This window comes from Rhea pennata, chromosome 22, assembly GCF_028389875.1.
Source record: "Rhea pennata isolate bPtePen1 chromosome 22, bPtePen1.pri, whole genome shotgun sequence".
Taxonomy (NCBI): Eukaryota; Metazoa; Chordata; class Aves; order Rheiformes; family Rheidae; genus Rhea; species Rhea pennata.
This window is the reverse complement of record NC_084684.1, coordinates 1,781,329-1,807,082: the sequence shown is the minus strand read 5'-3', so window position 1 is coordinate 1,807,082 and position 25,754 is coordinate 1,781,329. Positions and strand designations below refer to the sequence as shown.

Sequence of the window (25,754 nt, the reverse complement as noted above, 5' to 3'; positions counted from 1 at the left end):
GTCAAACTGTCCAGATTTTTTTTCATGAACTCAGGAATTAAGCCAATTGCACAGATTTAAGTCAGTGTGAAACACTCTGTTCAGCATCAGTATTATCTGTAATATGTGAATTTAGCTTTAAACAAGGCTGTTTTAAGAAGAGTGACACTAAACAGAGACTCATACCGTATCCACCAGAATGCAGGTAGCACATGCCTTTGACTCAGTGCCTCTTGTTATAATTATCAGAGATCTGGAAAAAGATGTAAAATCATCGCTGCTGAAATGTTCATAAAAAGTCCAGAATGGCAGCGTTGGGAACCATAACAGCTCTACACAGCAATGAGCACAGCTTGATGGCTAAGCCCATGAAAACAATTCTCAGGTTATGTTTGGGTCTGGAAACCAAAATGTAGGTCTTACTTGATGAATGGGAGACAGCATCTAGCAAAGCAGTGTCTGAAGGGACCAAGACGTTGCCATAGAAACCACGAGGGTATGAGCTCCCCGCACGGCTAAGCAAGGTAGCACAATCTTTGGATGTATAAAAGGGAACAGTGACTAGAGAAAGAAAAGTAGTTTGTTTGCAGTGAAACTGCTGCCGATTATAGCATATAATTAAACAAAATGATGATGAAGATATGAAAATGTCTGAAAAGAGCTACAGAAAGAGCCACATTCTGGAAAGCCACCTAATACCAAGCAAGGGTGATACCTAATTACCTCTTATTTTTCTATTTGCAGTCTATATCTACACGAGAAAAAATGTCCCGCTGTCATAAGGCAACAGCAAAATAAGTTCTAATGATATAAAGTGAATTTGTTAGTAAAACACAGACCAGGAGCAAGCTGCACATTTTAAATGACAGCAGTAATTAATCATTGGAGAGCGACACAACAGCAATGATTGTAGTTGTCTTTGGAAGAACAGGAAGGTGAACTGTAGGTCACTCTTCTTGCCCTAAAGCTTCTCTTTTGGGACCACTGTCACCATACCACCATGTCCACCTGCAAGTGCCATTCCTCTGGTCACACTCAGTACCTGCCCTTTGGTTGCTCTGCAGGGATGTTTTCCCCACTCTCACAACAGCATTTTCCTGGAATGCTGAAGAATTCAGGATATCTGAAGGCTAAAGATGTTACTGGTGACATAATATCTCTCCTCACTCTAGAAAGCACCCAACACAGGAGTTACACCCATGCCCTAACAGTGATCACTTTCTCCCTGGGTGAACCAAGGCAAATTTGCCTTGCTTTCTAACACTGGCTTTCAATGCACGACCTTCTCATTCATGTGCAGATGCCAGATTGCCATTTGCTGTCTGTGCACGCCCCTCTACTCCATCTTTTACAGCTTCCCGTCTCCTTCAAGTCTTACATCAGCTGGTGCCTCCGTGGAGACAGCACTTCTTTATGTGCCTGCCCCAGCCTGACATGCGCTGAGCACCACCCGCCTGCTCAGCTTCCAGCCTTGAGCTACCGCTGCGCGGATGCAAAAGGCGCAGGAGTCCAGTCCCAGCTCTCCAGCAGCTCTTTCCACCTACTGGGCTGGGAGAACCCCCAAGGTCCAGCAGAGCGAGTGGTTCACCACCAACAAGAAGCAAAGACAAGCCCTTCCTCTGTGGTGGGCCCACATACAGTCCTCTGCTCTGCCTGAGACTGAGCTAGAGGCCTGACCCAAAGCCTTACCTTGCAAAACCAGACTGGCCAAGCACGGTCCTGCCGAGAGAGGCTGTAACCATCGATCTACTCCCACGGGGCTCATTGCCTCCCATCCCCCAGGCCACTCTTCTTTTACTAAAACACCCTCTATTCTCCTCGTCCCAGCTCTATCTTTGTATCTGCAGCTTCTGTTACCAACTGCTAATGATCTACATCAAGGCTGCCAGGCGGTGCGGAGTGTAAGCAGAAGAATTCAGAGCCTCTAATTACAGAGGAATTAGCAAGCAGACAGTTACTGTTTAGTGCTAATGAATAGATACATTAAGAGAGACATCACACAGGCTGAGAAGTGTGAGCCCTGATAATAAAGGAGTGTCAAAGAAGGAAAACACAAGGAGGAGGATCCAGGGGACTGGAAAAAAAAAAAATCCATCTGCAACTTCAGCTCTTCCCTTGCCACCGAGGTGGAAGCAGTCACAAGCAGCGCATTAAAGTATCGACTACGCTACAGAACTGCCAAGTGTGAGATCCAAAGGGTAAATAACTCATCCATAGTGTGGAAACAACGCTGGGGGAGTACGGAGACACCTGCTAGGCAGTTAGCGCCCCAGCGCACTGTCTCCACTGGCCACCGGCAGTTTTTTAAAGGAAGCTGCAACAACCCACCCTTCCAGACCAGTTTCCCTCTCAGTGTCATGCGTGGACATGCTCCTCTTCCTAATCAAACTACGGTTCAACACTATGCTAAACCTGCCTTTAGGGTTCTTAATACTATATTAAAAACACCATAGCCCCACGACTGCTGACTTAAGTTAAGATCAACAGCCACCTTACCAGCTCCTGCGTCACCAGAACATCTTTTGGAGGTTACATCTATCTTGGCACTCTCCATGCCCAACCAGGTATTGCCCACCTATATTCTGTCACTTTACATTAGAGCAAGTGCCATCTGTCCTCTTGCAGCCAGCCCAAACCACATCTCATGCACTCCCAAGCAATCCTATGGAAGTGCAGTAGTCTACTCCTGCTCAGCATAGTCCTGAAGATCACGTAGTGTCTGGGGCAGCCTGCAGAACGTTCGCACTTACCACATACAGACTGCACACGTTCAGGCAGAGTGCAGAAACCCACCTGTTTCCACACAAGCTTGCACCATAATGATCTGCTTCCACTATGCTATCAGACTAAGCAAAGACTCAGCCCAAATATACATTTCAGCTCCAGATGGCTCCAAGCTGGACCCAGGGGAACCAGGATGGACCTTTCCCCGATCAGCATGTTTTCAGGGCATCCTGCCACCACCACAGCTGCTAGCTGGTGGCTGCTTGTGAATCTCCTAGGATGCTGTACTGCTAGCAACCCTGACGTGATCCATGTGGTCGCAGATACGTTTCTTACCAGCTTGGTTGGTGGTGATGTTAACAGAGGCGAACTGCGGGGAGAAGGGGCTCTGGTCGGTGACCCCGTTCACAGCCTGGATCTCGAAGGTGTACTGCGTGTGGGCGAGCAGGTCGCTTATGTAGATGCGAGGCTCCGTCAGGCCCAGCTGGCGCGGGGCGAACTGCACGTTGTCCCCGCAGCGCGTGCAAGCTCCGCGGCCGGAGCCACAGCTCTTGCAGATGATGTTGTACACCAGATCCTCCCGGCCCCCGGAGTCCCGCGGCGGGGTCCACTCCAGCATCAGGGAGGTCTCGTTCACGCTGGAGATCACAGCCTGGGGGGCAGATGGGATGGCTACAAAAGGAAGAGAGAGCAAGAGGTATTAGCTTGAGACCTGTCCATCACAGATCTGTGGTTACCAGTGCCTCCAGTTTTAGATGGGAAAAGAGAGACTGGTGTCTGGCAGGGCTACTCCATGGTGTACCACTTTTGTCTATGCTGCAGCAGGGCACGGGAAATGTGGGATGTGAAGCCTGTTACCCTGCAGTAGCTTTTTTAGGTCAGCACCAGCTCTCAGGCAGGGATGGTGTTGGATGGGACCCAGTTATCTGTCCTGCGCCGCCTCCTTTTCCCATGCCCCAGGCAAGACTCGGCTCCTCAGTGCAGCCTGCAGTCCCACCGCAGGACGCACATGCTGAGCCCGAGGGCTTGGTGTCAAGGACATGTGGAGCAAGCTGAACAGGTCAGATGCAAGAGTGGGAATAAACCCTTGTCTTCCTTACCCAGGCCAGCTCCTGCTAATTTGATCACGTGCCACTCCCCCCAACAAAGTTCACTGCTATTTTTACAGTGTTTCTGATTCCTGCTCTTTGCACTAACCCTCTGGGTGCAGAGGTGGCATCCAGGCACAGCCCCAGGGTGAAGTCACCCCAGGGCCCGGAAAAGCACAAAAGACACCAAATTTCTGTCCTGTTTGCACGTGCAGCGTTTGCAAACACAGACTAGCCAAGGATTAAGAAGGAGCCTGCGCCTGCTAGACCACTCTGGAAGAGACGTTCTTAGCCCCCTGGCTAGGGACATCCTCCGAAACCCCTCCGAGATAGAGGGGATGGTTTGTAGGGGCATCCCACAGTGCTTTGACTGACTTGTGTCTCCTCTGCCAGTCATGCATGCCCCCTGTCCAGTTGCTCAGAGCCCACATACTGGTGCACGGCATGTCGACAGGATCAGCATCTGCCCGGTAATATCCGTTTCGGCACACGCAGTTAGTGGCCCCTTCCGAAGTCGTCCGGCTGTTAATCGGGCAGTGAACGCATCCTTCGTCCCCTTGGCTGGCCTTGAACGTCCCTGATGGGCAGCCTGGAAAGGAACCAAAAGCGGCAGTGAGAGGAGAGCCCCAGCCCGCGCGGCGAGGAAAGAGTGCAGTGGGGGAAGGAGGGCTGCCGGGGGCCGCCTGGCGTCTCACGGAGCCGCCGGAAAGCACCATTTGGGGCTTTGCAACATCCAAAGCCAAAATCTGACAATTTGAAATAAACAGAGTAGAGAAAGAGCAGCTGGTTTGAAGGCCCCCACGAAGGCGGGTGCTGCTGCTCGCTCTGGCTGCTGAGACAGGGTTCCCACGCAGACGCCTTTCCCCCCAAACCCTCACACAGAACAGCTTCCAGTTAATAAGTTTTAGGATTTTAAAGAGCATTTTTAGCCATGACTGCCTAAGAAGATCCAAGTGACTTTACTGAGTCTGCTCAAAGTCCACAATCACCAAAATCCTCCCTCCAACAGCAGCAGCCCAAGTATCAGTCTACAAACGAGGTGCACAAATTTCCCAAAATACTTCCCCAGCCTCCAACAATCTGTAGTTCAGAAACTTTCCAAGAAGGCAGCATATAGCTGCTCCTTTTCCATAATCAGTAACATCCAAATTCTTTCCAAACCAATGCTGAACTAGCAAGACCACCTACCATAGCCCCAAGGTCTCACTCTTGAGAGAAGGTGATCAGTTCACAGCCTGTCACTCTGTGTGTGTGTGTGCTCGTGGAATTTGGGTTGTTTCCCTCCCCTCCCATTTACATCACTTTGTTTTTGTTTGTATATATTGAATTTTAATTGCTTTGTTATTCCCTGGCCACTCAGACTCATGAGGTCCTTTTGCCATTCTCCACTGTGGGATTTGGGCTGCTTGCTTTCTTCTAGAGCCTTTGGTGAGGGACCTGTCCTCCTGCTGGAGGCAAGACTGACTTTTGCAAAGCACTGTTGACTCTTCCTAAGTATATCAGATTCATATAGGTGTCCACCCATTCTCCTCTTTAAGTTCCTTTTGCTGGTGCCGTTGCACATCACGACACTTAGATACCACCGCAAAGCTCTAAACATTGGAAAGTCCTTTCTAAGGCAAAGTATCGCCAGCGTAAAAAATGCAAGCATTCATCTGTAGGGCTCTCTGCAACTTTTAGTTCCTTGTGCAGCATGTAAAGCCTCGGGGGTGGCAGGTGGTTTCTGCACTGAAATGAGTTAAACAAACTTCTGCTTCGGTTCTCTGCCAAGGCTTTGGGGAATGAGGCAGTTCAGTAGAACAGCCCAGGAAAAAACATACGCTCCGAGTTGCCGTAAGCAAGTGCTATTACAAGGAAGTAGGGCTTTTTTAATTGAAAAAAAAAACTGGAGTTCTTTTTATTTTTTGTTTCAGTTTTCATCTCCCTTCCCTCAAAATTATACTGAGCTCCCAATGAGAGATCAGGCCTCCAGAGAAAGACTGTCAGCTGTCGTGCTTGCAAAGTCCCTTCTGTCTCCTAATGTAATGGGATCTGCTGAAAAAAAACAGCTTTTCCCTTCTTTTACATTCCTGCATCTTTCCATCCTTGCTGTCCCTTATCCTCCAGGCTTTTTACTCCTTTTCTGACCCTATTCCCAGCATGTCTTTCGGTACAAACCCATCACAGAGTGTTAAGCTGTTGGGAGAGGTGACAGCTAAGTAGAGGAGTGATAGTGGCTCTGTAGTTAAAATGATAACAGGGTTCCTGTGCTAATACCGATTTTTTGAACATGCTAAGAACAAAACACATAATTGCTCTAGTCTGACATTCAAGGTGAAATATAGGGTTATTTGATCCAAGATGTTTTGAGACACAGGCCTCCTCCACCTTCCCAAAGTTTAAAAATAACAGCTTTCCTACGAGGCTTCTTTTGCATCAAGATTTAGATACCTCAAAAAGATACTTATGCTGCAGAGATTTGGTGGCTGGTCCCAAGAGGGGGAAAAAAAAGGCATTCCTTGAGTTCTGCTTGGCACAGAGAGAAGAGCAGGGGTTATTCTTCACAGACTGACACCAAACTAGGTTGCTAAAATTCTCTGCGAGCACCTTCGGGACAGGGCGAACAGTTTTGGCAATTTTCTTCCTCCACAGGTGGTCCTGGAAATTTGGAATCTGCCTGATTTCTTGTTTTCAAAGCAAACAGCAAATCCAAATCGCCACCTCCATACAGGAGCTAAACCCCTGTCTATTAGGAGAGAGCCTAATGGATGGCAAGGTAGCACCACCTGCTCCAGGGCAGCCTGGAGGAAAAAAGCATCCGGTGGCTCAAATCCATTGGACAAACAAGTAGGACAGGCCTCATTTCCTGGCAGTGCACTGTGTTAAGTGAGGGGTTGTTCACACCAAAGCTGCTGTGCAAAGGATGCTTCTGCTACCTGATGTCCCAGCTTGAGGGGTTGGCCAGCCCTTGATTTGGTGGTTGGAGCTAGCTTCATTCCTGGTCTGCAGCATGGTCTGCCCCCCCAGGAAAGGTGGCCAGCGGCTGTCCCCTGAGCTCATCCAGCAGGCTCTGCCACCCTGTCCCCCAGCCATCACCTTGCCATGAAGCCCCAGGACACACGGACTGGAAGTGCCATGAGGAACTCATCCCGCTGCCTCTCTCTAGCTTCCTTTCTAATTAACACAGCACGAGCTGAGCAGCAACACTGGCTCCAAACAGGCTCCTGTGCACTGAGAACAGCCCCGGCCTTTGGAGCACCCCCAGCCCACTTCTGCAAACAACTTGGAGCAAACAGCTCCCTCTTGCAATAAAAGTCTCCAAATACGGCACCTTAAATCTATGATAATGGCTCTGATGAAGGGTCCTCGTCAGCTCTGTTTGCCTGGCTTTGTTTCTCCTGGCAGCCCTGTTCCACTCAAGCCAGGCTTTTTTAATGGCTGATGGAAAACAGGCAGCCCCGGCTTTGTCAATTAGGACCCGCGGAGAGCCTTAAATCCCAGGTCTTATCTCCCAGCTGCCTTCCTTCTCTTTCTAGGGCCTGATGCAGGGGACAGGCAGGCATGCTCTGAAGCCTGACCTTGTCAGCAGCTCCTGCAGTACGGGGCCCTGAAGGGATGATGTGCCCAGTGCATGGAGACCAGGAACTGGCTGCTTCCATCATGTCCTGCCTCCTGTTGTCCTGTGTACTGCACGGTAATTTTTTGCACTCTCTCCCGGTGCGTTCCCAGTTCTCCATCCACTGAAGGCTGACCCTGAGGGTGGGGGTGGGAGGGAAAGGTGGCCCGAACCTGCTGCAAGCTCTGTTCCTCACTTCTGCAAAGCCCCAATTCAAACATGCCCCACTGAGTCCTGATACACTTCTGGAGCTGCATCAGAGCAGCTTTCGGAGGAGCTGAGAGTGTAAAGCCCATTAGTCAGCGCCCAGCAGCAGATTCCTCTCTGTCCTCAAATTTCTTTCACTTCATTAGCATCTGCTCTTTTAACACTGATATCCTAATTACCCAAGAAATCCTAAGCAAGTGTCGGGTTTCTGAGCCCGCAAACCATGGGACTGTCCTCCCCAACTCTGCAGGCAAGAGGCTGAATGGACACTAAGGGTTTGCTCTCATTGAGAATTAGCACAGCCACCATATCAAGGGAGGTCATCTTCCCTCTGCTAGGCACTGAGGATGCTGCCACTGGGATACTGTGGGTCTCCCAGTTCAAGAGGGGGATGGAGAAACCGGACAGAATCCAGTAAAAGGTCACCAAGATGGTCAGGCCTGGGGCAGAGGGCATACAAGAAAAGGTGGAAGGATCTGGGCTGGGTTAGCCAGGGGGATCTAATTTCAACTGCAGCTACTGTGGGGCTCTCACAAGGGAGACAAACATAGGGATGCTAGACAACATAGTAAGGGCCAATGACCAGAAGTTCAGGTTGGATGTTAAGAAAAAGCTACTTTCCTAAACAGTGGGGCAGCCCTGGGATATGTCACAGCGAATCTCCTTCCTTGGGGGTCTGCAAGACTGAGCTAAAAATCATGACTGCCTTGACCTAATGTTGGTGATGGCCCCACTGAAAATAGGAGGTTGGACAAGAGGACCAGAATGCCCCTTCCACTAGCACTTCCAGGTTTCTGCTAATCCTGGGGGAAGGGAAGGATATACATGAAGTTGTCCCAGGCAGAAGAATATTAACTCCAACCAGCTCTGAATTTAACCCTTTTTTCCTTTCATTAACTGTGCCGTCCTTCTTGTATTAAAAGATGAGGGGAGTAAAATGTCTCAACTTCCCCAGGCTCCTCACCATTTTACCCATCTTGGCCCTTTCTTCTATTTCCTTTCACACGCAACTTTTCTGCGACCCTCATCATCTGTGAGGTGCTTCATTCTAGCCTCCTGCCTGCCCATGTACAGGACTCGTACGGAAAGATCCCCAGGTATCAACAATGTCACATTTTCCTACATCCGTCTCCTTTCTGTTCCCTGACTCATATTTTCAGCTCTGCATCTGAATGCTTTTCTCTGGAGCTGCCCACTGTGACACCAAGGTTCCTCAGACCAGTGTGGTGTGAGTGAAGGTCTCATGGTTCCCCTCAGATGTATGTTAGCTCTGAATTTTACGTGTTACAGTCTGCACATTCCCATAGCCCAGCCTGTACAGCTTCCTTGTGACCACACTAGACAAAGACACTTGGTGCCACCTGCAAACATTGCCCATGTCTCTGTTATTTTCCACACACCCTCATACCTTGAAGTCTTGTCTCTTTAGCAAAAGGCACTGCCAGAGGCCTCTGGACAATCCAAAAGTGCAATGCTGCCTGTGCTCCTTAGATCCATGTACATGTCTGACACAGTTCTCTCCAGCTTGGCCAGCACGCTGCTATACAGGAAAGGATTCAATCCTGCACTGGAGAGCTACAGATGGGAGGCAGTTGGTAACACTCAGGCCACTTGGACTTGGCATTAGAGTTGGCTACCAAAACAGATAGGACCTTGGCTGCTAGGTGCCAGCTCTCTGCACCCTGTCCTTCCTAGGACAACCTTCCTCCGCACAGAGCGCACTTCCTGCAATTTCCTTCCTGATAAATTTAATCAGCAACCTACACTGCTACCTCATACTTGAGATAAGCAATTAATCCCTTTGCCAGGTGCTGTCACTGCCAACAATACTGATGGTATTTGGAAAGCAGAGGATATAAATACAGAAGGGAAAATAGGGTTAAATGAGATTAGCTGAGGCGGAACATGGAGCTCAGCTGACTTCTGTGATGTGGATTAAAGAGTTGTCAATAAACGAAGAAGTTACAATGCAAAGGTACCTGTTTAACCCAGTGATTCTCAACAACACCAAAATAAAAGCTGACAGCGCAGGCCTGTGAAAGCATCCTCCCGCTGCTAACAGGTTTCAGATAGTTCCCCATGCTGCTCATTGCAAAGCATGCTGCACCTCATTGGCACCTTGAGGATACCCAGCTGAGTCACATCAGCTCCCCAGCACATGGGTACAACTGCTTCCACCTCACAGTCTGAGGTGCTAAGAACTCAAAACTTACATCCTCTGCTCTACTGCTCCCTAAAAATGTCCTTGAATCACCCCATCTTCCTCTGAGCTTCAACCCAGGGTGCCTTCAGACACAGCTCCCTTTGCAGTGTCTTCCTCAAGGGCCTTCTATGCTGTACCATGCTTGGCAAGGGGACAGAACAGGGTTGCAGTGTGGGTGCTGAGGGACAGGACCCGGTCTGTTTGCAGGTGCAGAGAGGCAACATGAAGTCAGTGTGGGGCTATGAAGGGACCCCAGCACTGGGGTGTCATACAGACACAGACAAGCCTTGGTAGGACAGGATGACATCCTGATCGGGGGCTCCCTCAAAAAGCACAACAAAAAACCCTGCAAAAGACAAACAGTCCCCGATCTTCTAGCCAGGCTGTCTCTCAGGCCAGCCCAGAATGGGCCCCAAAGACCAGGAAACCTGGATGGTCCAGGAACTCAGCCTGTTGGACACGGGGATAAATTGATGCTGATCAGCACACACCAAGTCTGCAGGAGAGCCTGGGACAAAGCCAGAGCGTTTGCAGTCAGCTGCTTTCCTGTGAGAGCGTGCCCATCACCTGCCTGTGTGCTACACAGGAGAACTTTCAGGCAGGGATTCCCCCAGTCTGAACCCTCTCAGCTCCTCTCCGGCACCCATGCACCAGCAGCACGGCAGGCTTCACGCCAGCAGACCAGAATCCCTCCCATGGCCCGAGTCCTTGGCCTCGGCAGCGTTCACAAGGTCATCTCCCTGCTAGTGAGGCTCAGAAGTTCAAGCATCTGGCCGGACCACAGCACCTGTGGGCACGAACACCTGCAAACCCCCTTGCTGACCTGCTCTCGGCTGCTCATCCATCAGCGATGATGGGATTCGCCTGTCATTGAGAAACACGCTTGGAATTTCTTACCTGCTCAGTGAGCCCAGTTAAGCCCACAGGCAGCCTCCCTGACCTTCTGTAGAAACTTTTAAGAAATGAAAAGCCTTAGCACAGAGGGATGGGGGTGCTCCCAGCATCCTCAGGTTATACAAGACAAGGACTGAGGAATAAGCCTTCTCCTGCTAGAGCGGTTCAGTTAATGCCCAAGGACCAATCTGCAAGACTGAGCTCAGCATCCAGTGGGGTTCTCCTGGCATAAAGCCACCATGCTGGAGATGTTGGGCACTGCTGGTCTAGAAGCATTCCCCATCCCAGTTCACTGGGAAATTCAGAATACTGCCAGCACCTGCACAATTTTTAACCCTAAACCTTGACTCAACAGCTTGGAATGCACATAAAGACCCAGAACTTCAGGTGCTGGAAAATGGCACTGCCCCATGGAGCCCTTGGGCAATTTTCATGGAGAAAAGCCAGCCTACACCAGATGAGGTGCCAAACCATGAAGTTATTTTTGTACAGTTATGTGCTAGTAGATACATCAAATGTCACGTACTACTTATTCAGCCTCTCACTTTCTTCTAGTGCAGAGGATGGACTGATGTGTTTTCCAGCCTCTGACTACAGAACTGTAGGTGTTTTTAATGTTTTGCTTTTGCTTCCTTAAAATACAGTAATTTGTTTTATTTTAATATTTTAAAAATGTTTTCAGGGCAAAACACATGCCCATTTTAAAACAGATATAAACACTGCAGTGTTACATTCTTAAAGGGTGCTTGTTTAGATGGTAAGCCATCTTTCTCCAACTGGTCTCCAGAAGAATTTAGGACTTTCACATTTTGTTACTTTGTTTGGTCTTGTTTAAATGTTGTTCCAAAGCTTCTGCCTGGGAGAGCTCTGTCTCCTGAGGGTGGTATGTTAACCATTATGGGAAAAGGCTCCCAACCTTTTAACGTAGGGAAGGAGCAAAGTGAGCAAGCAAGTGGTGATATCAAAGTTGCACTGATGGAAAACCCCTAATCCTATAAACCCTTCTTGCTTTAATTGGTGTTAAAACAAAGATAATCTTATCTCAGCCCTATAAAAGAAGGGATAGGGTGGACTCTCTAAAAGCCTCTCTAAAAGCCCTCATAAACTTGACAAACATTCCATGTTTAGAGCCCGAGGAGAATGGCTTTAATCCTAAAGGAAACATAAAAGTAAAAAGGGAGCTTTCCTGGACGAGAGCCCTTCCAAGTGTCTGGTCCTCCCAGCCGTTCTCAGTCCTTGGGAAGACAGCTTGACCCACGGGAAAGCAGGAGGTGAGAGTGACTGACAGAGGCACCGGGGAAACAGAGCCCAGCAGACCTGCTCTGCTTCACTCCGGCAATTTTCACAAGACACTTCCTTAAACAATCAGCTCTTCCGGAGGACGGGAGTGAGAAGGTCTGTGGGTCAAGCTCTGCTCCCACAGGCTGGTGCAAATCTGGAGTTGCAAAGCTGGAGATGGACAGATAAGTGCATCCACAAATAGCAAATACAGGGAGGGGAAAGAGCGATCCAGGGGAGCAGAAAAGCCAGGGCTCACCCAGACTCTGCACATCTCCAGACATGAGCAAAACCAGGACATGGCCCCCACATGGAGGCGTGCCTGCAGCTCCAGTGCCTCCAAGTGTATCCCATCCCTGGAGCTGCGTTAGGCAGCACAACGGCTTTCTCAAGCCTACCTGAGCAGGGGAGGTGAAACACAGTGGGAGCTGCTCCTTGTCACGGCAAAAAGTGCTGGGTCTCCAAGCCCAGGAGACCCAGCGCTGCCGTAGGTGTTATGGTGGAGCCCACTGCTCCAGAGATGGCTAAGATCCCTGTCCACAGCTGCCTGCTTTGCTACCAGCGATGCTTGAACTTGCCTTCAATCCACTTCAGTTATTCCAGGTGCTGGAGAAGCAGGCAAGTGTGGAAAGGGGAGTGGTGTCAGGGATGGGGACAAAGCTTGAGACTTGCTAAAACAGAGTTTCTGAAGGGCACTTCTGCCTGACTGTGAGGCTTTCTCCCTCTAAAATCAGCAGGTAGGGGTTTTGATGGCATTATTTCCCAGTTGCTTTCTCTTGACTTTTCATAGCATGAGGAGAGGACGTAGAGCAGTGCCCTCCCACCCTGAAGGGCGACGCTCCATCTCCAACAGGCACCGTACAGACCTCCCTTAGTGCCATTCCCAAAAGCACCTTTTCAGGGCGCAATAAGCTTTACCTGGTGGAGAAGAGAGTGGGCTGGAGAAGTTAGAGTGAGCATATTTAATCATTACATTTTAACACTGCTTAGCACCCAGTTTAGACAAGTTTAAAACATGCCAGCTGGTGAGATGCCAGCAGCCGCTTTCCAGATGACAACATTGTTCTTTGCCGGCACTAGGTGCTGAGTAGAGCTGGCATAAGGGCTGATTAAAAATGGTTAGTTATCATGGTTTAAATCTCTTGGGGTGTAGTTACACAGTAACTTTTCTTCTCAGCCTGCAGTGAGCAGAGAAGCTGTAGGCAGGCAATATCGCCTTGGAGCAGAGGTCACACATTGCCAAGGGTGGCTGCACACCGTGCACCTCCACTTCCAAAAATTTCCTCCAGTCTTGTAACATATTTACGAATGACAAAACCCGATGAGAACCAGCCTTCCTCCAAAACAGGCTCCGAAGAGCTGAAGCTGCCCTAGGACCCCTGTGCTTTCACTGTGCAACCCGCCATGGCCTGGAAACTCATCAGGGACTTGAGCAGGGTGGGAGTGCCCTTCTGGAGAACTCGCATGTGTCAAGTTTTAAAGTGGGTGAGAGAGACAGAGGACATGAGATTAGACTTGGGATCCCAAGATGCCTCTCCTCACCTCCTTGTCCTTCCCCTGGAACAGCCTCTCTGAATCCAAAGCTCTTCTGTATCTCAGCTGCTAAACCCTGCTTTGTGCCAAACCTCTAATGAAGCAATATGAGCTCAATGTCAGCAGCAGCCTCTGAATGATGCAATGGACTCCTCATTTTGGCATGGTGAGACTTTCTTGGAGCACTGTGTCCAGTTTGGGGATCTCCAGTACAGCCAAGATATTGGCACACCAGAATGAGTCCAGTGAAGGCCACCATGATGGCTAGGGCTAGAGGATGTCATGGATGAGGAGAGGCTGAATGTCAGGCTTGTTTAGACTGCAAAGAGAAGGCAAAGGAGAGACCTTATTGCTGTCTACAATGACCCAATGAGAGGGTGAAGGGAAGATGGAGCCAGTCTCTTGGAAGTGCATGAGGGTAGGATGAGAGGCAATGGACACAAGCTGGAACATGGCAAATTCCACCTCGATATAAGGAGAATGTTTCTCACCAAGAGAGATGTCAAATATTGGAACAGGGATCAGGGAGGTGGGGGAAATCTCTATCCTTGGAGATATCCAATGCTCTACTGTGCAAAGCCCAGAGCAATTTTTCTAGACCAATCCTGCTTTGAGCAAGGGGCTCAAGAAGGGACACTCAGAGGTACTGCTCAACCTGCACAAGTCTGTATTTCAAAACATCAAACCGCCCAACCATGCTGGCAAGGCTCAAGACAGTTCCACCACCATCTTTATGCACTCTTTCCCAAGGGACCGACAGATGTTCTCCTGTCATTCCAGCTGCCCATCAGTTGCCCGAACTTCCACTTTCCAAGCTTTTAAATATGCAGCCTGCTCCCTGCTCGACAGACTATTGCCGCTTGATTGTACAGATACATGCACGGCAAATGGTGTTATGCAAACATACTGCTGGCCTGAATGCACGAAGAGCTGCTTATATCCGGAACGCAAAGGTCAAACAGTTGTTTGTACGAACAGCCCAGGGAACAAACTTGCTTTTTCACTTTGCTTAAATTCACTGGCTTCACTAAATCAGTCACACTCGAAGATGACAGTCCCTTTCTGCAAAGCAGAGTCCCTTGGAGCTGTCACCGCAGATACCTCATAGGCCACGGTGCCAATCTGCAACTTTAATTCCATTTCAGAAGTCCATCTGTCCCTGCCACCTTTGATTCACTCACTTCCGAACCGGCACATTTCTGGCCCTCAAGTGTCTTTAAAGCTTCCCAAACGACCTGAGCTCCAGCAGCCTCAGCTGGCAACAAGCCACTGTGGAAATGCACAGCGTGAGTCCGGGGGCTCTTTGTGTCACCTTGCATGCAGACGGCAGAGAGGCAGGGAAGGAGGGCCACATGGGGACCCCTGCAGGGATAAGGTCCACCAGCTGCCTCAGAAGGACAACCCCAAACAGACCTGCACAACCCGCAGTCCCGAACAGGAACCAAGCAGTCCAACAGGTTGGCCCCTCTCTCCAGTGCAACGAGTGCTTGCAGGCTTTCAAACCTATGGGTTTCGAGCTTGCAAAAGGAACTGCAAAAAAACAAACAAACAAAAAACAAAACAAAACAAAAAAAAAATGAAACTGCTGTGCTTCCAGCCACCTAATCTGTGTCGACAGAAAAGCCCATCATTAAGCAAGGTTGGAAAAGGAGAGATGGGAAAGCAAGGCAGACCATGAGCGATGGCCCCTCTTTCTAGAGAGGGCATAGCTAGAATTCCAGCGTCCGTCATTACACAGATCCTCATTTATATGGTCTGTCTGTCTGTCTGCGGCGTTATTTAAGAGCAGTCAGCCTGGTATCTCAGCACTGCAGATGAAATAAAGCATGAAAAGTATTCCAATCAGAAAGATTCATGGTGGGGAAGATTTTTTTTTAAAAAGCTTGCCAGCTTGAGTGCTAAAAAGTTCAAAAATGGCAGAATTAAAGCTATTTGAGCAGCCCCTTCCCTCGCCCCTCAAGCTCTCGTCTGCGTGCATCATTGCATAGACGTATCTTTTTCTCTGCATGTGCACAGGATGGACAGGACATGCAAATACACCGGGTTTAGCAGTAAATGGGTAGTCATGTGTATACGGGCTATTGCTGAGTGACCCGTTGGTGGGTAAAGCTCAAGAGAGGGAAGCAGGAAGAGAGAAAACCACCGGGTAAACGAAACCTGTCCAGAGAGCTATTCTCACCCTGCCTTTTCTTGACTTCCTGCAAAATGAGGGCGGCTGCACGGTCCAGCTCTCCTCCGCGCCTGGGAAATGCCGAGACTTGATTTTCTTGTGCAGACTTCTGAGCATGCCTAACTGTGGCTGAGGTCAGCCTCTCTTGTGGCATCATTAAACTGAGAATTCAGGGGACACTAAAAGTTCAAGCTGACTCTGCTTCGAGCACTCTTAAACCTTTTTTTTTTTTCTTTCAGCCTCGTTTTCTCCTCCTGTAAAATGAAGACAACAGAGCCGGCTCTGGGGCATCAGTTGCTGCGGTCTGCTGCATGTTTAGGAAAAGAGCACGGAGAAAAAAATCGGCAGCAGAAGTGGGCCCCAGCCAGTGAGACTCCCCGAGCTCCTGGAGACTTGCTCTAAGCATGGTCTCCATCTCTGTGACTCAAAACTCTTCTCCTCTGACACCAGGCAGAAATATACAGTTACTAATACACGTGAGTCGCTTGGATGCCGGACTGAGAGCACCAAATCCAAAGAAGGAATTGACAGTTCTGTAATCAAAGTATGCCTATTCTTTCTTTTTTTTTTTTTTTTCAGAAAACAGAAGATAATGCACACGACCACACAATGAATGATGAGGGTACAGAGAACTACCAGAAACCTCATCTTTTTCCAAACAGCTGGTCTGACCATCCTGCACACTAAAAGAAGCGTGATGCTGAGAAAAAGCAGCGGGTGGCCACGCAAAGAGCACAATAGACCATGAGTGTGCCCACGAAGAGTAAAAGCAGTCAAATAACCTCAGTTCCAGCATTACCCTGGGATGCTTCCTTTCATGAAGTGCAAAACAGATCTCTCTGTAGGGTTTTTATATATTATTTTCCGGGTAATGTCTTCTAAAATGTCCCATTTTGCCCTACTTGTGGACCCTGTGGCTGAATGAACACCCAAGAGCCATCTCTGCCATTGGCATTCCCTCTACCCTCAATGTGTCAATTTAGTAAGCGGTTTTTGTGCAATAGCAAGGGCTGTGAGGGATCAGCAGCAGCCAGCAGAAGGAGAAAGTTGAACTTGAGGGCCTCTTGTTCTCATTTCACCAGTAACTTCCTCCAAAAGGATTCTCCGATGAGAGAAAAGCAGCAGCAAATAATTACCTGTCTATACCCATCAGGAACAGCATTGTACGGTAGGACCTGAGGGCCAAACATAGTGACTGCTCAGAGTTTGGGGAGCAAAATGTTGTCAGAAAACACAGATGGGAAAAAGCAATTTTCAACAGCTCGTAATTTCCCTTAGTTGGGATGGTTTTTCCTATATCCATCAAAATGCACCTTCTGCACCTGAAAGACCTCCTCTGCCAGATTTCAAACTCTCACTGCAAAACAGAGAGGTCTTGGAAAGAAGTTGCAAGCAACCTGAGATGGAAAACCAGGCGGTTGCTCAAATGCAAGGTTTGGAGAACGATGGCTGCTTCCGGTTGCATGAAAGCTGAACTCAGTTCCTGCCTCTGCGCATTTAAAAGTAACTCTCAATAAATTACGCATCTTGCTCAACACTTGGTATGGATCTACAGCATCCTCCCCTTGCTCCCTGACATTCCTCATAGTATATCCTGGAGGGACTCCCTTCCTAGGAAGGATGAGGACAGAACACGGAGCAGAGAGGGGAAAGAAGCCTATAAGATATGAAGCAAAAAGAGAAAAGATAAATAAAAAGAAAGAAAGGGAAGCGGGAAGCAGGAGGGCTCCTTGAAGGCAGTGCAAAGTGTTGACAGTTATTGGGGTCAGGGTTAAGAAAAGGAGGCCACAAACGCTGCGCAGACCCCAGCAACGTGTGCTGAAGCTGTTTTGCAGAAATCAGACCCTACGAGCAAATGCAGATGTGGCGTCTGGGAGAGCTCTTCAGCACTTTGCACTGCCTCGCACCTGCCCGGCAATAGAGTATCTGCTGTATCTGCTAACCATGGGTGGCAATCACTTGCCTCCCTCCAAAATGCTCTGGCCACCAGGCTCTTGCCCATGTGGGAGAACCGGGGCTCTCCCATTGCACTTGAGAGCCTGCCCACGATGTGTGCTGCCAGCGCCAGGCACGCTCGGAGCATCGAATGGGTTCCCGAAGCCGAAAGCCACTGCCAGCGAAGCTGATAAGGCCAGAAAACAAAAAACAAAACGCCACGAACAACAGCCGAGATTGCCTCGGAAAAGCTGTTGTTGCCCCCAAGTAAAAGCAATTCCCCGGATTCGTCGGTTGGAAACAATCCTGGGCAAGAAATGACAGTGAGGGAGTAAAAATACATGTTTAAAATGCACTGAGTGACAGCAGTGACTTTAAATTTAAACACATAGGAAGTACAAGCGGTTGATAAGAAAAGCTAAATTGGGCAGTGGAAAATCGAGGGCCTGTAAGATTAACAGCATCAGGGCGGAAACCAAGGCTGCAGGAAAAACGAAGCCACAGTACAGATACGTGCCACCCCAAGATATGGTGAAACTGCCTACTGCGACGTAGAAAAAACAGGCTGTATAATAAACATTAACGCGCCTGCAGAATGAAGTAGGAGCATTTCATAGTTGACACTTCCTTAAAACTTTCCATTCCCACTATAAATAGGAAGACTATTGGAGATGATAGCTCCCAAAGCCAGGCACGATGAGATAATCCAGCCAGAGAGGACCAGACAAATCAGTCATATTGCGGCATATGGTTTCGAAGGGTGAGAGATGCTTAGCTCAACACTGACCTTGGCCAAAATGATGGCACACTGATAGGGTCAGAATCGGCAGAGAAAATCAAAAAAAAAAGAAATATTTTCTTTATGTGGTAGGTTTTCATACGAAAGGAGCTCGGATTTTATTAAGTGTTCTGCAAGAAGTGGTCCCCAATAGCACGTGCTATAGTGCTATAGGTTGCTGCAGAGAAGGGGCTCGATGCGATAACCCCGTATGAAGCTGCAGCTGAAAGCTCAGCGAGATCCTCAGATGAAGGAGCCAGAAAGCGTCCCGCACTTTGGGTCAGACTCGGATGTAATGTGAGAACTGTGCACGGGCAGCGTGGTAAACCCACCCATTTCTGATCCCTCAGCAACCCTATAAAAACATAGGTGGAACTGGGCTGCTCAACCTACGGAGGCTCTGGTGTCCGAGCCCAGCCCTCGTCCGGCTGCAACGGGTCCTTGAGGTCCTTCTTAGTGACCTGCACTGCATTTTCCCAAATATTATCAGTTCCCAAAGCCCACGATTTATGGCTGCGGTTATGGCCGAGACGAGGATTTTCTCCAACTGCAACAGGGGAGAGGGGAAGCAACCGCGTTTGCCTAGGTGGGAAGCAGCTGGGTTATTCGGAGCAGGGGCCGCGTTCGGAGAAGGGTTTTCTTCAAAGCACGAAGTGTCTGGAGCAATTCCAGACAGGCCTGTGAGCAGGACAGATGGCAGAGCCCTGCTAATCCACACGGGCAAATCAAGCCCAGGAGTGCGGAGCTCTTTGGGATGCTGCCAAACATGAGCTCCCACTTTAAAGGCCTTCTTCGCTCTTACAGATTAACACAGCCCCGGAGAACGTCCCGCGGGGAGACGCCAGCATTTGAGAAGATTCATGCCCCGTGTGACAAGGATGCTGTACGGGAGTGGAGATGGGAAAGCTGGATCACGTTGGGGCATGGGGGTGCGTTTCCCAGCCCACCCTTGTTGCGAGCCTCACTAACGAAGTGTAAAACCCCAGACTTCCTACCCTGACACATCTGCATCCTTCATCCTAGCAGGGTACATGTTGCAGCTTAGAAATGTCGACGGGGAACTGCTTTATTAGGGGCTTTCGTGTCCTTCCAGGTCGGACCTCCACCTTCTCCTCTCCCACCCCTTTCAGCTCCACCTGCAATACGCAGCTCAGATTCCCACGGAAAGCAGGGGGGACGTCTGGGGCAGGAGCACACGTGCGGTCTGTGGTCAGCTTGCAAGATGGAGCTCTGCTAGGCAGTGAAAGGCCCAGCTGTCCCTCCTTGTGCAAACGGCAATTTTCTTGGGATTAAATAGAAGCTCCTCGCGGCATCTTTAGGCTGCTCAGACACTCTCTTCCCCTGCCTGGTGCCTTTGGGATATCTCTCCCCACAGCTTTTGTTCCTGTGATATCATCTGCTCTCATTGGGGACCATCATAAACGTCTCCACTTTGTTCTCTCCACTCCCCAAAGGCCTATCCTCCCACACAAGGAGCTGAACAACCTTCAGACTCACCACAGCAGGACGTGGAGCTCCCTCTCCTCCCGTATTGGCCTCCAGCTCTCTCCTGCTGACCCTGCTGCCCAGCTCTTGGGTCTCTGGCTGGCCTAAGATGGGGTGAAGGAGATGTCTCCTCTGGCGAGGATGTCCAAAAAGCTCACTGGCTGCTCTGCCCAGGGAGCTCCTGGTGCAAACGCAGAACAAGTCTGAAGCCCTATGAAAATGTACCACATATCATGAGGGCCACAGGCCCTTCAAATGTGTCCTCCAAGTGAGAAGGTGGGTGCAGGCAAAACAGCAGGGAGCTTCGGTTGGGGAGCACCCATGCTGATCCTGATGCTGTGGCCCTACTGCAGGGCACACGGTACAAAAGGGTGCCAGAGGCCGCTCCTGATGTGACTCCTTGCACAGAAAACACACCGTGTCTCGGAGGTGGAGACATGCCTGGGGACTGCGAAGGCTGGGACAGAGCGGTGACGGTGGCTCATCACTGGCAAAGCACAAGCAGACTGGGCACAGCAGTCTTGCTTCTCGTCTGTTTGGGGGTTTCAAGCTGGCCATCTCAGTGGAACTGTGCTGCCAGTATGCTCCAGTGCAGGTAGTGCCATTGTACTGGGACCTGAATGCTCACAGGGCTGCTGTCTCTGGTCTAGAGCTGAAAATTAAATTAAAACCGCGAACAGGGACAGTTAATTAAAGTAGATTAGTGCGAGACTAATTAGGGACGCTGACACTGCAACCATCAAGCCCTGCGATGTTAATTAGCTGTTCATTAATGTCAGCTCCCTGTTCAGTACAGAAATACGGACTGCCTATCTCCTGGGCTTCACTCCACAGCAGTGCACGCAGCACTGCTACGGTCGCCTCCTCCCAGGAGCACGCCCGGCATCCCCATCACTTCCCAGCAGACACACTGTCACCACCAACAGCGAGACACCATCACTACCAACACTGAGACACCCACGATGCAGCAGAGAGACGCTGCCGCCACTGAGAGCAACATACTGTCACCAACCAGCCCCACCACTAGCAAGACACCATTGTCATGAACAGGTAGATGCCCCAGTGTAACATGTCTAGCAGCAATTTACCCGTTAACATCTGTCCTGACTCTCCCCAGTGCCACCATTTAGGAGCCTCATCATGGCCTAGAACCCTGCCACGATACATGATACTTCCTAAAACTGGCATCCACGGTCTCCTACATCAGTGATGCTCCAGGGGACAGGCAAGTCTATCCCTGTTTTCATTCACCCTTGGCACTTCAAAGGCATTACTGAAGGAATAGTGCTGTCCCATCCTGCTGCTGTGCCCATGGTTGGGACAAAGGAGCTGGGCACCAGGACTCTAGGGTGCCACCAGCAAGTTGAAGGCAAACCAGCAAGCGGCTTGCAGGAGGGCCTCTGTCCTGCCAGGCTGGGGCTGGGCAGAGCAGCAGGAGTGAAAAGAGCTGCCCAATGAGCTCAGAAAGCATACATTGGGTTGTAGGTCATCCAGCAAGGGTGTTGGGGTCTGCTCTCATCCGGGCATGGCATGAGCTGCTAAGTACCATGCAGCAGGTGCTACCTGGAGTCTTATGCAATGCGTGCACCCCACTGCACCCCACAGCTCTTGCCAGCCGCCACACTGCAGCACTCATCCAGCTGCAAGCCCTAGCAATCGTCTCAGCACAGTCCAGCTACAGGACCTAGACATCCCTTCCGAAGGGAAGCTTTTGTGCCTCAACTCCTGCATTTGGTGACTATCTCAGCAGTGGTGTTAGAAGGAAGCACAGAGCAAGCACCCAGAGGATCGGCTCCTGCAAGAGGTGTTACTCGCTGACACTGCAGCAGGGTTTGGCTGGAGGCACCTGGCAAAATGCAGCTTCATGCCTCAACCTCCTTCATTCCCTAGCTCATCAGTGTGATCCCAGATGGCTTCTTGTAGCCAGGAGGGAAAACTCCCATGTTAGCAGAGCACCAGTCTTTGCAAAGAGTCTCTCAAATGCATCACAGCTGCCAGGTTGAAACAGCTCTTAAAAGCATGCAGTCATCTGGCTCAGGCTCCTCAAACACAGCCACCCTTTCCACCATGCAAGCCCTCAATGATTCCTTCCACAACCAAGCAGACTTTCACATGAAGAAATCCCTGCTCCAGAAAACCAGCGAGGATGCTCATACCTTCTCCAGTAACCTGCATCCTGTTCCAGCAAAAGCACCTTTCTATGCCAGCTCTGGAGAAAAAGTCTCATGTGTCTGGTGCAAACTGCTGGTGGGGTAGGAGCTAAGCGAAGACGTCCTAATGGGAAGAGATCAGACTCCACCACTTCTCCTCCCCCAGAGCGTATTTCAAGCTTTCAGAAGGAAACAAAACTTGTTTATCTTAACGCTAATCAATTTATAGCAATCAAAATAAAGCCCATTAGGAGCCATTCTCCATTTGAGTTTCAAAGAGACTTCTGACCCCAGGAGGCTCTGAGCTGATTGATTAGAAATTTCTGACACTAATGTGTGTCTTCGAAGGGTCCAGTGTGGCTTTAATTCTTCCCTCCTGAGACACCGATCGTGCGTTAACATCTGTCAGTCCCTTCCTGCACTTAGGGGAGGGGAAATTCATGAGCGTACTGAGTTGCACGGCACAGCTGGGGAGAAGGCACAATTTGCCGGCTTAAACAGCTTCCACAAATCCCTTGGGGCAAATCATTTGTATGATCCTTTTCTCCTTGGGCAAAAAGCTGGAGTGCACCAAGAAATAAAAGGCACCGATGCAGAATGGAGACAGCAGGTGGGGTGGGGAGAGCTAAAGGCTGGGATTTAGGTTTCGGAATCCCAACTTTGCCACTGACTCCTTACGTCCTTGGGCGAGCCAGGTCCCTTCTGTGTTCTGCTCGACCATCTGAAAACAGGGAGAAGAGCAGCATGTAGGAGGCAAAGAAACATACAGGAAAGGTGAATTTGTGTGTGATTTGCTCAAAGGCAGGTGGCAGGGACAGAGTTAAAGCACAGAAACCACAACTCCTGGCATGGAGTCCTGCATGGCTGGGGGACAGGAGCTGCATGTGCATGCACAGCCTATACACTGCAGGATAGGCTGCTCTGAGGGCATCTCCCTGGGGGACCTCAGACACATTCACTGGAGCTGGACAAATGCAGCTTGGCAAGAAAGTGCATTTTTTCAGCAAGGAGGTTGGAAGAATTGACCCAGTGCAGGAGGGATTGTCCATCACTTGGTCTGTTTATATCAGGACTGGACATTTCTCCCACTGCTCTGGCTCAGTGAGGAGCCCTGGGCTGGACGCAGCAGTTACGGGGTGGGGGGAGGTTTCCTGGCCTGCGCAGCAGGACACAGTGGGTGGTCACCGAGAGATCAGGGAAACTGAGAGAGACAGGCTGTTGCGGAGCCGGCGTGCAGGAATCATGATGCCTGACAGATCCTAGAGCTGTGGGGTTGGAGATGGACGCTGGAAATTTCATAATGCTACAGAAGGGTCATTGCACTGCTGGTGCGGGGCAGGAGGCCAGGCTGAATTAAGGCTCATTCCCATAGCCTCCTTTTCAGCACGGCAACCCCCTTTGCTGCTACATTTCTTTGTCAGGGCTGAAAAGCCGGGGGTGGCTGTAGGCATATGCAAATGCTTTTAGGCTAAGGATATATGCATGGTCACATACATCTGCAACAGGGCAATCGATTAGGGGGACAACACAGCAACAGCGTAATCCCTTGCACTCTCTCCCGTCCGTACAAAGAAAGGAGGTGGAGAAAGCGAGGGGGAGGTACAGGGATCTCTGCACTACCCATATAAAGGACACACAGGATGGGCAGCAAAGACGAGCAGAAATCGGTCCTCTGTGACCAGCTGGCTCCCCGCTGGCTCCATCCCATTACTGCAACCAGAAGGACGGAAAAGGGGCTGCAGCAATGAGGTGATGCTGGCTGCGGTGGCATCAGAAATGTGGAGGCAGCTTCCCTGGAGGAGCCCAGCCTATGGCCACACGGGCTGAGCCTGACACGAGCCTTTCCCAGGAGAGGAGGTCCCCCGGCAATGCCTGGTAAACCTGTGGGGGTACCACCAGCTCCGGGGCTGCGAGGAAGCTGTTGGCATTGCTGGCTCTTCCTCCCCCAGTGACGAACCAGAGCAGCCCTGCCACACTGGGTCCTTGCCACTAGCTGACATCCTCAGAGATCACCAGTGATGTCCAGCAGGCATTCACATTTGGACAAATACAGATTTCTTTTTTTTTTTTCTGAGGCGAGGAAATTCTTCCTCTAAGCATCCTTCTGCATGGCTCCCACATAGCCAGACATGCTTCTGGCTTGATACTGGATTTCAGTGCTGGCTGAAGTGGGAGAGGTTTCCAGCCAGCTCGTAGCACCGCAGGGCTCTGAGCGGGGAAGAATCACCCGTTGCAAAGGAAATCTCAGCTGGTCTGTTCAGCTCTGTCCTGAAAATCCCATTCCACACTCACAACGGCAATGCCTCCTGGGCAGCACGAGCCCTGAGCCAGAGCCTGCTGCAGGGACTGGCTGAATCTTCATGCTATTAGTCATGCTTGGACCTGTGGCGGCTTGTTGGTGACTGCAGCGGAGAGGGAGACAACGTGTCCAAAAGATGCTGCCCTTGAGATCTGTCATCTTGTGATCACTGGAGTCTAAGGCAGCAGCTGTTCTGATTTTAAGGGTCTGTAGCCTTCATCTTGGAAACCCAGGCTGTGCCAGGCCCTGCTATCATACCAAGGCTGGTTGCTTGACCCACAAGGAAGAGGAAGAAGAGTTTCCTCACTGCACACACCAGAAGGAGTTGGTACTACCTGATGCCTTGCCAAGCAGCTGGATTCAAACATGGCACTGATTTCACATCAGCTTCCATGGCTTTGCATAGATTCAGGGGCTTTGGCTCTTCAAGGCTATTAGCCGAGCTAGGCTAGGCTCCTGGGTTTCGTCCAGTTGTCCTTTGCCGGGCCCAGTAGCTTTTCTTGGGTGAAAGCTGAGCACCCAGAAAAGAACCATCTTGTTTTACATACTCCAAAACATAGAGAAGTCCCTCTTTTCTCATTAGCTTGCTCTAGTGGTTAATCACTTAGAAACACATGCCTAATTTTTTAATTTGTCTAGCGTCAATTTAACCCAACCGGTTCTTGTTATACCCTTCTCTGTTAGATTAAAAAGCCCTTTAGAGTCTGGTATTTCCTCTTGGTAATCATCTCACCTCTTAATCTTATTTTTGATAAGCTAAACAGATTGAGCTCTTCCAGTCTCTCACGGAAGGGCATTTTCTGTGGCCCTCAAGCCTGTGTTTGCCTTTCTGCAGCACTCTCCAGGTTTATTTCTCAATATCCCTCTTGAAAGGTGGAGAGCAGAACCGGCTGTCACAGTCCACAAAGGCAATCGCTGAGGCATACAGTGCAGAAATCATCTCCCTGCACTTCTGCACCTCTGCCTCACCAGCCAAATGCGAATCATTTCGGCCCTTCTTATGATGGCACGACGCTGTGATTACTCTGCAGGTTGGTTGTCCGCTACAGTGCCAGACTCCAGACAGGGTGTCACTGAGGTAGGATACCATCCTTCTTTTCTAGGTCTGGTCATATGGGGGAAATTTTCTGGTATTAACCTCCAGGGTTTTCAAATTTTGCATTTAACTTCTTCATGCAACGTGCAGGCACGTGCACAGGTGCAGATGCAGCAGCTCAGTACAACTTCCCAGGCCTCCTCCTCACTCACTGCTTGGCTTTTGCTTTGCTGAGTGTCTGGTCCCTTTTTGGCATGGGACAGTCTAAGGAAAGTGCATATCCTTCAGTGCCTCCTCATGACTCCTGTGCAGCATTTCCTTGCCACGTACCTAAAATCACTTGGAAAACACCAAGGACAGAGATGCCCCACCACTCTGGAGGCCTGTTGCGGCTTTTTCC

General features: G+C 50.0%; 1 protein-coding gene across 6 annotated transcripts in view; it reads right to left on the bottom strand.

The window, feature by feature from the left end:
* The window catches only part of EPHB2 (EPH receptor B2), a 121,570-nt gene that overhangs the window by 37,031 nt on the left and 58,785 nt on the right, over positions 1–25,754 (bottom strand). For all 6 annotated transcript variants that reach the window (XM_062593638.1, XM_062593642.1, XM_062593640.1 and 3 more), the window contains exons 4-5: positions 4,225–4,380; positions 3,040–3,375 (exon numbers count right to left, since the gene is read on the bottom strand). In XM_062593638.1, the coding sequence (XP_062449622.1) occupies positions 3,040–3,375; positions 4,225–4,380 (492 nt within the window). The remainder of the gene's footprint in view (positions 1–3,039; positions 3,376–4,224; positions 4,381–25,754) is intronic.